At 35.4% G+C, this 15,280-nt stretch overlaps 1 protein-coding gene across 3 annotated transcripts in view; it reads left to right on the forward strand.

The window, feature by feature from the left end:
• Positions 1-14,676, forward strand: part of LOC114347035 (227 kDa spindle- and centromere-associated protein-like) — a 1,075,867-nt gene extending 1,061,191 nt beyond the window's left edge. For all 3 annotated transcript variants that reach the window (XM_050641832.1, XM_050641834.1, XM_050641833.1), the window contains 2 exons: positions 4,759-4,946; positions 13,688-14,676. In XM_050641832.1, the coding sequence (XP_050497789.1) occupies positions 4,759-4,946; positions 13,688-14,302 (803 nt within the window). In that variant the 3' untranslated portion in view covers positions 14,303-14,676. The remainder of the gene's footprint in view (positions 1-4,758; positions 4,947-13,687) is intronic.
• Positions 14,677-15,280: the final 604 nt, after the last annotated feature.

Here is a 15,280-nt window from a genome sequence, read left to right on the forward strand (position 1 = left end):
GTTGTTATATGCTAGTCTTGCATTTTGATGTTGATATAATTGACGGCTGATTATAAGGAACTTCGTCTTTTTTATGTTGATGCTAAGTCCCATGTCCTCGCTATGCTCTCCAATTTTATTAAGAAGGTTTCGAAGGTCTTCTATATTGTCTGCTATTAAGACCGAGTCATCCGCATAACGTATATTATTGACCCAGGTACCATTTACTTTGATGCCGCTTTCGCATTCCTCGAGAGCTTCCTGGAAGATACTTACTGAATATAAATTGAAAAGTAGTGGGTAGAGAATGCATCCCTGTCTTACACCTCTGAGAATTTTTTGAGCTTGCGTTGTTTCATTATCCACCTTGACGACAGCTGTTTGATTCCAGTAAAGAGCTTCTATGCAACGAATGTCTTTTTGATCAATGTCGAGTTGTTTTAGTATATGTACGAGTTTATGATATACTCGATCGAAGGCTTTTTCATAATCTATAAAGAACATCATTACATCTTTCCTTTGATCGTAGCAGTTCTGAGCTAGCACTTGGGTTGCAACTAGTGCTTCCCTGGTACCCAGGCCTTTTCGAAATCCAAATTGTGAACAACCAATAACCTTATCGCATTTTGTGGAGATTCTGTAGTGAAGAACTTTGAGGAATATTTTTAAAGAATGGCTCATCAGACTTATCAGTCTGTGGTCTTGACACTTTGTTGCGTTGTTCTTTTTTGGCAAAGGGATAAAGGTAGATACAAGCCATAGGACAGGGAATTTTCCTTTTTTATAGATTTGGTTGAAAAATCTTTGGAGTATCGTAATTCCCTCTTCATCTAACAATCTAAGTAACTCAACAGGAATTTGATCAGGTCCAACTGCTTTCTCGTCTTTCGAGGTATTTATTGCTCTAGTAATTTCTTCACTTGTGATCTCGGGACCAGATAGGTTGTTAATATCTATCACTTGTTCCTGAACGACTTCTATCTCAGGCCTCTCGTCTGCAAAGGCCTCTCGTTTTCTAAGTTAGAAAACTTCTTTTTTCTGTATATTCCAGCTACCTCCTTTAGTTTCTTATGTAGATTGTGGTCATCATGTTGTTTTTGTAACTGTTCCATTTCCTCACACTGTTTCTTTAGCCACTTATTTTTGCCATTCTTATATCTCTTCTTATGCATTGTTGTTGTTCTCGATATTTGTCTCGGTTCCCTTGGTTTTATGTTTTCTTCTTTCTTCGAACATTGCCAGGATTTCGTCAGTCATCCAACTTTTCTTTTGTATTTTTTGTTTATTACCTAATTCTTTTTTAACTGTATCCGTCATTGTTTCCTCTATGGCTCTCCATGTGTTATCCAAATTAACTTCTCTTTCTAGTTCTACTTTTGTATTCTTTGTTAGTTCTTTGTTTAATTTCATACTTACTTCTCTTCTGGTATTCTCATCTTTAAGTTTAGCATAGTCTATTGTTGGTTCTGGTTTGCGTCTCCTCATATTAGTGATTTTTTTTTATTTCTGCTAAGAGAAGGACATGGTTTGATGGGACATCGGCGCCAGGTATGTACAAGTTCTAGTTATTGATGATTCAAATCTTTTGTTAACCATTATGTAATCGATCTGGTTTCGAACTATACTCTCGGGGAGGTCCGCTGGGGCTTTCCATGTATATAAGCATCTAGGTGGTAGCTTGAACCAGGTATTAGATATTTTCATATCTTCCTCTTGGCAAAATTGATATACTCGTTCGCCTCGGTCATTTCTCTCTCCCAGGCCGTACGGGCCTATTAAATCGTCGTCTCTACCTCTCCCTATCTTGGCATTAAAGTCGCCCATTATGAGGTTTACTTCATGTCACTTAACGTTACTAAGCAGTTGTTTAAGTTCTGCGTAGAACATTTCTATATCTTCTTCTGTTGAGTCCGATGTTGGGGCATAAACCTGAATTATGTTGATATTGACTGGACTGGCTTTCAGTTTGAGTAAGGCCATACGGTCTGTGAGTGGAAGAACTGTATTACCGATGCAGATACTTTGCTCGTGATTATTATACCTACTCCTTTTCTGTGGTTTTTATCCTGGTTTCCAGAATAGTACATAACTGCCCCTTCGACAGCACACCTTCCTACATCTGGCCACCATGTTTCTGCTATCCCCAAGACATCTATCTTCAATCTCTTTACTTCTTGGCTTACGTTAGTCAGCTTCCCAGCTTCATACAAACTTTACACGTTCCATATTTCGATCTTCATTTTACTTCGTAAGTTCAATTGGGTTAGGCTTTTATCATTTAACTGTGTTCCCCCCGAGATCCGATTGGGGAACTGTTTATAACTCCGGAAAATGTATAATTAAATGACGTCATTGTGATTCTCTTGGGATAATAAGTAATGAAGGTGGTATCCCGTTGCCTTCCTTCATGCCATTTCTTGGCTTGAGTTTCGGCAGGCCACTCTGGGTCAGACGCCGTTTGTAACCGCCCACTCTAGGTACAGACGTTGCAGTTTCACCAATCTGGTTACCCTCACTTAGTTTAGCATGCAGACCAATGCAGTTGCCCGGGGTGTGGCACGTGGAGCCATAAGTGAGAGTTAGGTGTCTTGCGAGGACCAGTTATCAAGAACCATCTCCTGTCTATGACACTCGATGTGGTCGTTCCGATAAAAGGTACTACCTCTGCAATACAACCCTACAACCCCATTATTGGCAGAATAATTCTATTTATCAGTCTTAATTTTGTTTTCATGGCTAATTTGCTTCTTCTTCCGGTGAGTTCTCTTATTGCCGCTCTAGTCGCTGCTGTTTTCTGGACTGTTGCGTGGACACGTGAAGTGAATGTTAGACCTTGGTCCATTGTGACTCCTAAATATTTAGCTTCGTTTTGCCATTCGATGGGTCTGTCTTGCAATGTTAACTGTTCTTCTGGGTTATCTCTTCTCTTTTTGAAGATAATCGCTTGGGTCTTATCTGGATTTATTGCTATTTTCCATTGAAAACTCCATTCTTCTATTGTATCCAATGCCGTCTGTAGATTTCTTACAGCTATATCCAGATTCATGTGTTTTGCAGCAATTGCAGTGTAGTCTGCATAAAGACTGATTAATGTTCCGGGTGTTCTTGGAACATCTGCTGTATATATGCTATACAGAAGGGGTGATAAAACTGCCCCCTATGGTACTCCAGCTTCCTGTATTCCGTGTTCTGATAGAACTGGTCCTATCTGGACCCTGAACCTCCGGTCGCTTAGGTAAGAGGAGATGAGTTTCGTCATGGCCCCGCTGTATCCATAATATCTCATTTTGTATGTCAGTCCTTCATGCCACACTCTATCAAAGGCTTTGCTTACATCCAGAAAGACTGCTCCCGTGTATTGTTTGTCGTTGAATCCAGCTGTTATTTATTCGGTAAGCCTTAGTATTTGAAGTTCACTGGAATGTTGAGTTCTGAATCCAAATTGTGCTTCTGGGATTATGCCGAGCCTGTCTGTCTCTGACTGGAGCCTGGTTTGGATGACCCGCTCTACTATCTTACTGACTGCTGGAAGTAAGCTAATAGGCCTGAAATTTTGAGGAAATATGTGGTTCTTTCCTTGCTTGGGTATCATAATTACATGGGCTTCCTTCCATCGATTTGGGAAGAGCCTGTATCTTAGTATTGCGTTTGTTATATTTGCCAAATACACAACTGCTTTCGAAGGAAGATACTTCAGAGCTCTGTTAGTGATTTCGTTTGGACCAGGTGTTTTCTTTGGTGAACTTTTTCGGATCAGTTCACTTATTTCTCTTGGTGATGAGGGATTTATTATTTCTTCTTGTTCTTCGTGCGTTTCTAGTTCTGTGTCTTTGACTTCTTCGATAAAGTCTTCTTCTTGGTGATAATTCAGTGTGCACTCTCTTTCAAGGATCTTTCTCATCACCTCGGCTTTATCTTCTTCTGCTGGTCTTGACGCTTGAGCAGTGGCATCATTAGTATTGTTTTGACGTTTATTTGTTAAACTAATTAGCGATTTTAGTCTGTGTTGTTATTTATTTAGAATTTAGATAATTGTATATTTAATTTTATATACTAATAATTAGGTATACAGCATCAAGGTTAATAGAAATTATTATTGATTTTAATAATTGCTGCTCTAATTAATTTACTGGCAGAATGTGTAGATTTGAACGTATCTAGTGTGTTTCAAACGAATACGAAAAACCAAAATTTTTCTTAGGGAAAAAACTTACTTTTACCATTACCATGCAATAATATTTTATGTTCAGAGATGAAGTCGACTGTGTAATTTAAATGCTTAGCAGATGTTTTTTTCTTTGGTGTGCGTGTTCCACTTGCCATTTTTTATTCTTATGTTGAATTTGTCAAACTTAACCAAAACAAACCAAAATTTCTTCTTTTTTTATGAATTCTTCGCACAGAGCATTTATTTCATTTTGCAGTGCAGTATTGCCACCTCCTCCTGAGCTCGTCAAATAGAAGTTGGCGTTTTCGATTTACAGTGATTACGATGTGAGTTACGGAATGCATATCCAAACACGAAAACGACGCGATAGATATCCAACATTCCGATTTCGAGTAGTTACGATTCGACTTGGTCATTTCTATTCGAATTTTTAAAAGTTACAGAACAGGGCTGAATGTCTAAAGAGTAATATTGTAGAAATAGCTATTTGTGAAACAACTACCTGTATTTAGTCTAGGTCTAACATAAACAGAATTTTTGTAAACGTATTTACTTTTGCTTTCCTTTAATATTCTTATTTTCTTTAATTTCATTAATATATTATGTTGCAGTGAGCAGCGTTTTGACAAATTCTACAGCTTACGGGTCCAGCAATTCTTATGCGGGTAGCGACTCATCATACCATATGCCTTCATATACAAAATACGAATCGAGCCAAACATACGACAGCACGAAACAGAAATTGGACAATCAATTAAAAGAAATTGACAGTCAATTAGATTCGCAGCTTCTTAGCAAGGTAGGAGATAGTGAGACGTTTTATTGACTGTATAGTGTCATTCTAGTGTACATGATCTTTTCGTTTGAGATTGAATATTGTAATCAATACTAACAAAAAATATATTAAAATTGGTAGGATAGTAGATCAGGTACAACAAAGAAATGGACTTTCATAGTATCGTTATATTATATCAATTCATTCTTATGTTTTAGCCTTCAATTACCAACTACGTAAGAGTGTACGTTAGGCTTTAATTGCAAACAATGTGGTAATTTAATTAAGAGGACTTCCCGTTAGTCGCATCTTCTTAACATCTTTGGTATATAAATAACTATTATAATACAAACCAAATAATAGAATCATCAAAGACAACGAAGGAGCTCAACGTCTCCTTTTTTTTAACATGGCCATCAATTTGATTATTGTACACTTTATACTCAGTACTGAAAGATACAGCATTATTTATTGGTTCTCTTCTAATGGTCTAATTCCTACCCATCTTCCCTTATTAGTAAATACCTCTTTTCTCAGAGTTACGGTTCCTCTTTAAATGACATACCCAATGGTGACAAACTCAGAGTAATATCAAACAACACTATCAGTAACACTGTTCTGTCTACCACTGCACTTGGGACTCCATCTACCCATTACTCCCTTTACCATATTCTCCCTATGTTAATGAACAACTTATTAAACTGTATAAACACAATAATATTCCTGTAAAAATTGCTGTTAGGAATGCCAAGACTGTCAAAAATTTGTTTTCCAAAACCAAAACACCCTTGTTCCCTTTGTGGTAGGGGAGCCCAAGCGGGGATTTTTGCAGTAACTCGAGCGCGTCAGATTATCTTATGGAGAGAAACCTGGTACCCTGCAGATGTACCTCTACCATATATTGGCTCTAAACACAGGGGCGTTCGTTAAGGGGGAGCCGAAAAAAAAATCTATCCTTAGAAAAACTCGAAATTGTCAGATTAAGATAAGGTAAGTTAAATACATGCAAAACAGTGTACATTTAAAAAATCTGACGATTTGGGCGGGGCGTAAGGAAATGGGTGAGTCACAAAGTTTCACAAGAAAAAGCGAATATTTCGCGAATTGAACAATAGATCGAAAAACTAAAAAATACATTCTTAATATTTGTCAACAATCTATCAAATGATACCAAACACAACTCCCCACGGAGAGGGGTGGGGGGTAAATTTTAAATTTTAAATACGAATTCCGCGATATTTCGCGAAATGAACATCAGATCGAAAAACTGAAAAATACACTTATTCAATATGTTTGAAAAATCTATCGAATGACACCAAACACGACCCCCACGGAGGTGGGGTGGGGGGTTACTTTAAAATTTTAAATAGGAACTTTTTTTAAAGTAACTTTTATTTGAAACATTTTTTCGAATTATGGATAAATGGCGCTATAATGGCGCGATAAAGTCTGTGAGAACATACCCCGGAGCTGACATAAATTCAGATCATAATCCATTAGTAGGCGTAATGAAGATAAAACTGAAAAAAATCCAAAAACAAACAAATATACCACGATCTGATGTCTCAAATATAAAAGAAGAACCTGTACGTCAGAGGTTAACACAAGAAATAAATGATAACTTAAAGAAAATCAAGCAAGACGTGATAAAAACAACAGATGTTAATGACAAATGTAACATGATACAAGAAACGTTAGTAGAGGCCGGAAAGAAGATATTATCCACAAAAATAATAAAAAAACAGAGATGGATGACTTCAGAAATCCTAGATCTAATGGAGGAAAGAAGGAAACATAAAGGCAGGAGTAAGGCAAAATATAAGGAAATACAGAGATTAATAGGAAAAAAAATAAAGGAGGCCAAATCCACCTGGCTGGCAAATCAATGTAGTGAAATAGAAGAATATTCTAAAAAGTATGATAACTTTAACATTCACAAGAAAATAAAGGAAATCACAAATACACAGCGAAAAAAGAAAGCGAAATACACAGCCTTCTTAAAGACATAAATGGAAAAATTATTATAGAAGTCAAAGAGAAATTAAAAAAGTGGAGGACATACATAACAGATCTGTTTGAGGATAATAGACAAGAACCTGAAGAAATCGACAGCGAAACGGGACCAGAGATCATTATGGAGGAAATCGAACAAGCAATACGAAACGCAAAAAACGGAAAACTGTAGGTCCAGACGAAATACCTGCGGAATTACTGAAATGTCTAGACGATGAAACTCTACCTGTACTACTGGATCTGTTTAATGAAGTATATAAAACCGGAAAAATCCCTCAGGAATGGTTGGTATCCACCTTTGTAACAATACCAAAAACAATATATGCCAAAGATTGTTCGGACTATAGGACAATAAACCATACCCTCAAAATATTTCTAAAGGTGATTCATGGAAGATTATACAGAAAGCTAGAATATGATATGGATGATACCCAATTTGGGTTCCGCAAAGGACTTGCAACAAGAGAGGCATTGTTTGCGTTTAATGTCCTCAAATATGCTTAGATATGAACCTGGATATTTATTCCTGTTTCATCGACTTCGAAAAGGCGTTTGACAGGGTCCGACATGAGAAACTAATAGAATTATTGAAAAACAGAGATATAGACAGACGAGATTTACGAATTATCATCAATCTGTATTGGAATGAAAAGGCCAATATAAAGATAGAACAAGAATCCGAGAATATTGATATAAAGAGAGGAGTAAGACAGGGTTGTGTTCTGTCGCCGCTACTGTTTAACCTGTACAATGAAGCCATATTTCAGGAAGCGATAGCGGAGCTAAGTGATAGAATCTCTATAAACGGAAGAATAGTAAATGGCATAAGATTCGCTGATGACACCGTTATAATGGCAGACACCCTGGAATCGCTACAAGAATTGCTAAATAGAATTAACGATTATTGCATTCGATGCGGACTAAAAATAAACAAGAAAAAAACTAAATTTATGATTGTCTCAAAAACAGAACATGGAAATGAAAGGTTAATGATAGAGCAAACCCAAATAGAAAAAGTGAAGACATACAAATATCTGGGAACCTGGGTTCATGACAAAAATGACCAAAGCCAAGAAATTAAAGTCCGAATTGAAACTGCAAGGCAAGCATTTATAAAAATGAAGACACTGCTTACAAACAAAGACCTTCAGTTGCCTCTCAGATTGAGGGCTCTAAGATGTTACATATTTTCTATATTGCTATACGGAATGGACGCTTGGATATTGAAGAGACAACGCATAAGAAGAATAGAAGCGTTCGAAATGTGGTGTTACAGAAGAATATTGAAAATTCAGTGGGTTCAAAGGATTACCAATGTTGAAGTGCTACGACGTTTAAATAAGGAGTTAGAAATTATGAAGAGTATAAAAACTAGAAAACTGGAATATTTGGGTCACATTACCAGAGGAGAAAAATATGAGTTCCTGAGAATTATTATGCAAGGAAGGAATATCCAACCTCCGATAGGAGAGGGAACTTTAAGAAGAAGAAGGCGCTATAATCGGAAAAAACGATTGTTGGAAATGGAAAATTAAATTAAAAATGGAAAGTCCCCACTAAAATGGAAAACTTTTCTTAACTTTTTTTGGTTTTAGAACCTACTCTTCACAACCCAATAGGTCCCCAAAGCGCTCGAGTGACTGCACATTTAGCATACTTTCCTCCCCTACTATTGGAATAAGTTATCGTCATATATCACATACCTTATGCTGAGTGTGACTCATGCTGTATCGGACAAACAGGGGGTCACTAAGGGGGCGCCTCACAACGCACCGTAGTGATATCAACTGATCCAAACATACATGTGCTCTTGCTCAGCATGCTATTAATACAAAACACAAGGTGGACTTTAACGAAGTTAGGATTCTTGGCAACAAATGCAATCTCGTGAAAAGGCAATTTTTGGAAATGTGTTTGATACTGAAACACCCTAACTCTTTTAATAAAAGAACTGATATTAGTAACCTGAGCCAAATGTATCATACATTAATATTGCAGAATTAGGCATTATCGGTGTCTACTTAAATATTTTCTCCTACGGTGTTTTTGTATACCTTTTCACTTTTTATTAATAAAATTTTAAAAAAAATTTACTTACACCTCTACTAACAGTTTATTTTAATAATTTACTGATCTAATGATTTAATGCTGAGATTTTTGAATAAATATTTTAATTAAATGTTAAATTAATTTGATTCATTTAATTCTCAATAATTATTACCTAGTTCTAGAATATTGTGAACCTCAAGCTGTGGAAGTTGAATTATATTTATACTGGTAGCTGGCATACCAACTATAACTGAGTTACCGTCATTTATGATATAGGTCAATCGTCCTTATTTGTTTGTTTTTCGAACCATTCGTTGAAAGTTAAATGTTGTTTTTTAACCATCTTGTGCTATCTTAATAATGTTTCTTACAAACAAGAATTTTGTCCTTACTGTTATTGCATCTTTAAATTTACCGCTCAAATGCACAAGCGGTTGGTATTCGTCTTTTGTTTTTAATTTTGATCTCACGGATACTGACTTTCACGTGATGGTTCGTTGCCTTTGGAACAAGCTTAATCGTACATTTCACCGAGTGTTTTTCAGTAGTGTAGAAGCCTTTTTTGGTAACTTTTGATACTTTCTTATATTCTTACTACTGCAAACTATTGTAAATATTTTAATAATGTTACCAAAGTCAAAATTAAACTAAATTAATATGGTCAATTGTTGGAAATTTGATTTTGTGATCTTATTAGTTTACAAAATTGCAGATGTCTTTCGACTCGTTACTACCTAAATATAGCTGCGTTACTGAAAAGCTGTTTTATAGCTGTTTGAATATGATCATTTTTGGTAGAAAGTGGGTGTACTAAAATTTTTACCAAAATGGTGCCTTGAAGTTTGACAAAAGTCAACTCTCAATCACTTGAGAAAGGCACTCTGCCGAAACAGCTGAGGAATTTTGTGGAAGTATAGAAAACAAACGTTTTCAGTGTTTTATTGTTAGATAAAATGAACTTCCATCAAGTAACGGTCGAATCCATCAATTGTGAAAAAATTCAAGTTAAAAGTAGACATCAGTGGCTAAAACATGACGTTTTCAAAATCATTTTCTGTGAAGAGGTACCCTAGAACAAAATTCTTCAAAAACCGTTAAAAATGGCCATTTTTATGGCCATGGTTATAAAAATCTGGAAAATTCTGAGAGCCATGTTTATTGTAGTACAACAGCATACTAAAATTTGGGAAAAATCGGTAGATCTTCCCACAAAAGTATAGAAAAAGTAATAAAATAAATAAATAAATATATATATATATATATATATATATATATATATATATATATATATATATATATATATATATTTATATATTTATATACACACACCCAAACTTATATGGAATCACCATGTATTTCAAAGTTATATTTATTTCTTTTGAAAAAACTGGTTATTGTTGCGAAGATTAAAGGTTTTTATTGAAAATTAACAAATATATAAGACAATCGGATAGTACAGCCCGGTACGGTATAGATTATTTGCTTGAGTTGCAAGTTGAACGAAAATAAATAAACTAACTTTTGCGTAAAAAAAAAACGAAAGTATGCCTCACGTGGGGTTATAGAACTTACAACAAGGAAAGATTATTGGTCTTTTGGAGAAAGTAATGTTCTCAGATGGACATAGCTGCAGAGCTAGGCGTAATACAGGGCGTTCTGTCCAAAACATATACTAGGTAACAGGAACTAGGAAAGCTCAAAAATAAAGCAAGGGAAAGTAGCCAAAGGTAATAGCGGCTCTCCACGATCGTTTAATTGTCCAATCAGCTGGAAGACACCCAACCATTTCTCACCTGCAGCTCCAAAGGCAGCTTTTGGAAGCTACAGGTGTAACTGTTTCAGTTGAAACGATAAGAAGAAGAGTTCGTACCAAGAAGTATACAGCAGGAGACAGTTATGGGTTCCCGAGTTATCCAGAAGGCACAAGATTGATCGCCTAAATTGGTGTCTTCACCACCAAAACTGGAACATTGGGAATTGACAAAATGTGCTATTTTCAAAAACAGTCAGGATTTAATGTAATCAGATGGAAAATCAGATGACCCACGAAATCGTGTACTTAGAGATCGAGGAAGACAAGCAAGAACGAAAACTGTCAGATCTGTTCACAAATATACAAGGGAAAGTGTAATGTTCTGGAGAGGAATTGTGATCCGTAAAAGAAGTCCTTTAATTTTCATCCAATCAACTTTAACTACTCACAGGTGTGTTGATAACCTGTAATCAGGCTCTGGAGAGGTGAAACAGGAGAAAATTTAATTGTATTGCATGCTAATGGACCTCTACATAGCATTAGAGTGACTACAGACATCATTGAAGCAGAAGGTATCCCTTGTTTGGAGTCGCCTGCTTGCTCACCCGAGCTTAATACTATAGAGTATTTGTGGGATATGCTTAAAAGAAAAATTAGAGCTCGCCGGGATAATCCACAAAACACCGCACGGCTAGTACAAGTTGCTTTTAAAGGATGGAGCAACCTACCACAACAAAGTGTTGATAATTTGATTAGGAGCGTGCTCACGCAAACTGAAGCTTGCATAAGGACTAGAGGTGATAACACTGACTATCACAAAATACAAAAAAATAAATAAAAACAATTTAAACATTATTTGTTTTACATTGAAATTTTGTATGCTATTGACTTTAAAACAACTACTTTCAATTTGTTTGTTAAACACTTTATTGTTTTATTTAATTGTTATGTATTTGTTATTAAATTGCTTTAAAATAAATATTGTTTGACTTCGTGTGTTCGTTTATAATAAATTCAAGAAATGTAGTAGTCGATAATTAAAGTCTATAGATATCTATTATTTATTACTATTGTTCATTAATCAGTTCTTCACAGAATTTTGTTTTTTATAATTTCTAATTCGTTTTAAATTCTCCGGTAGACAATTGTATGAGGGGTATATATAATATAATAATTGTACCTATTAGGAATAAAGAAATTGGAAATTTTCGAGATGTACCTACTTATGTATTACAACAAGTGAATTATTTAATGAGTGTACAACGATAAGGAATGTTTAATAATTTTAAAAGACAGTACAGAGAAAAGGCAACACGTATTTGGCTGTTTAAGTGACACTTAATAAAGTAAAATTAGGTCATGATTCTCACCAAAATTCGTAACGAATAAGTAACATAAAAATGACTACGTTTGATTACTTGCTTAATCTTATTGAACAAGTAACAAAAACAATATTTATTTGGTAGTTAATTATTTTTGGTAGTCCTGCTAATCCATGCTGTCGCACGGAGCTTATTTTTTGTTTATGTGTGTTAAATGCTAGCATGAGAAATAAAACGTTATTTTTACTGTTTTGCATCTTAATTGTGTTTTGTTGACTCCTTTGCCTCCTGGAAGCTTAATTATTTAACATGTAGTCTCTTTTGTAAAATCATTTAAACTTATAAAGTATTCTTATAAATTATATAAATGGTTTTAAAAGTTTGTACTATACAGTTTTTATAATACTCTTCTAATAACGATGTTTATAATATTCTTCCATCTACTTATTTTTTACGATTATGTGTCTGTATGGCTAGGTAATGGATTTTGACAAGAGCTATGGCCTTAAAAATTGCACGTAAACTTGGGTAGTAAATCAGCATGACTCATAGCTCTTGTCAAAATCCAATACCTATATATACGTATATTCCAATTTTCTAACATTTTTTTTGCCTTACGGCAGAGGTTAATGAGTGAACTTCGCAGAATCGTTAGACCTTTAGCTCTCACCGTACTATTCATTCATAAGTCAACTAAATTCACTCTCCACACGCGGGTGTCCATTTAACAGAGTAATTTTCATTATTGAAACTACGTTGATTCAGACCACTGTGATTGAAAAATATCCGTGACTACCGTGAAGCAGCAACCGTGGTCCACTACCACTAAGCCAGCAAACCAAAGTTTGTGTGGAATAAATAGGGTTTCGAGTTGTCTCTAAGAGGGTAATAGAAATCTTTATCATAATGTACAAGTGATTCTTTCTTCAACTTATTGTGTCCCTACCTGGTTTGACCATGTTTTTTTAATTCCAACCCCTAGTGTATCTTTATTATATGTTCATCATCATTGGCTCTACAACCCATGGTGGGTCTTGGCCTGTTCCAGAATCAGCTTCAATTCCTTCCTATTCTTCGCCTTGGTTTTCCAATTTCGCAGTCCTAACACTAGCAAGTCGTCTTCCAGCTGGTCCTTAATTATAATATGTAAGCATTGTCATAAATTGAAACATGCTACAAGCCTGTAGAGTTCTGCATTGAAAATATCTGACGTCAATACAAAGAAATAATTCTTGTAGACTGCATCAATTGTTATCTTTTCTCTTTGTTATGTCATCAATATCAAGCTACTTTTATCACTCTATCTTCTAAAGACACAAATAATGTAATAAATTTTAATAGATGAGTAATTAAGTTAAATTCGCTCAAAATATAGCATTTGGTGTACTAAATTTAATTGTAATTACTTTGTTTATTACAAAAACTACTATTTCTAAGAGACTATATATATAAATAACTAGTTTTCAAAAAAATATGCATTAAAAATACTGTCTCCCACTTATCTTTCTTCCTTTTCCTAGCATGGCGCAGCCTCCCGCTTGGCGTGTGGCGCTGCCGTGTGACTAAACCATCTTTTCACTCAGATTCCGGGGACATATCCCAACTCTGTCTTTTTCTTCCTATTTCAGCGGGCACTTTGCTGTTTTCCAGGATTCACTAATCCAGTCACTGCGCAGAGAAAAGGAAAAATTCCCAAACCACTATTGGCAGGTGTGACAACGGTGTCTTATGAACAGGGTCCCTTCCTGCTGCCCCCAACTCGACATGAGTCTGGAGAGATGCTGCTCCTGGAAAAACAAGGTCGCACGTCCCAACAACAACGCATGCCCGAAGGTGTGCAAGCTACATCCCAAAAACCGCCTACACCGAGTTCATTACCTCGTCCACCGCGCTCTTCACTACGTTCTGGATTACCTCGACGTTTGGGTGAATACAATCGCTTACCTGACTCAGAAAAGAAGTCAGATGGTGGAGACTCATTAAGCTCAAATTCTAGCAGTAGAAGAACGTCACCTGCTCGATCCTTAATTCTTCCTCCTAGAAAATTAGGAGAATATGGAAGATTGAGAAGCAGCTCGGCTGGGGTGGAAAGGGATTCCGTTTCCACCGTAAGTGATAATTCGGCTAGTTCTTCCAAGGTTAGGTTATATGGGGGCGGTTCTTTGAGAAGGGGCTCATCTTTAGGAAGAGATAGCAAATGTTCATCGGATTGCGCTACCAACAAATACCGGATACAATTTTAAAATATGGATAAGAGTTTCACAGGTCTCATTTGGTATTTTGATAAACTGAATTGATATTACAATTAAGCTTGAAATAAGATTCATGAGATCTGAGAAAATTTAAACTTGATAAATTAGAAATCTTTAATATAATGAAACCGTTATTTTAAAATGAAAGCTTTCAAATCATTTTACCAAAAAGTATTTGAAGTATGTATTATTATTTTATCTTGGGTTGGTATTGGAGTATCCTGATCAAATAAATTACGAATCAACGGACATATTACGGATGTTAAACAATGAAAATACAAAAACTGGCTAAAATATGAACTGGCTTAAAAATAAAATAATTAAAGAATTGTGTATCAAATTTGAAGTAAAGAAATCAGACTATATTAATTCTGTGTTATTCGGAAGTTGTATAATAATTCTCATCAAATTCTTTTCATGTTTGTTAAGATATCTTACTGAGATAAGTTGAGGTATTTTACTTTTCTACAAAATTTTTTAGTCTATTTAATAGCCGTTATGAATTAAGGAACGGCTTTTTGGACCGAAATAGATCTGATTTGCTGCAGAATTTATGATACGTTACTACTAAAGGACGAAACCGGAAGGATATCGAATTTACCTAATGAATGTCTGAACAGCTAAGAGAGTAATTCTGATTGCAAAATTAATTCTGAGTAGTTGTGCATAGTCTTAGAATATTAATAAGGTTCTGAAACTGTTTTTTTTTGTGGCATTTCTAATTTAAAATAAATAATATTGTGTTGATATGGGATAAGCCACAGTTGATTGTAATGACAGTTATATTTTTACCTAAAAATTAGACGTTTCGATTTTCATTCTGGAAATAGCTTTCAAAAGAAGGTATTAAAGAAATCGTGTTAAAACAGTGTATAACACCCAATGTGTTGAGGAGGTTATTAACACCTTGACGGTTATACACCCCCTCAACACCTTGACGATTATACATCTTCTCAAAGCCGTGGCGAT

Source organism: Diabrotica virgifera, chromosome 1, assembly GCF_917563875.1.
Source record: "Diabrotica virgifera virgifera chromosome 1, PGI_DIABVI_V3a".
In the NCBI taxonomy this organism is placed as follows: domain Eukaryota; kingdom Metazoa; phylum Arthropoda; class Insecta; order Coleoptera; family Chrysomelidae; genus Diabrotica; species Diabrotica virgifera.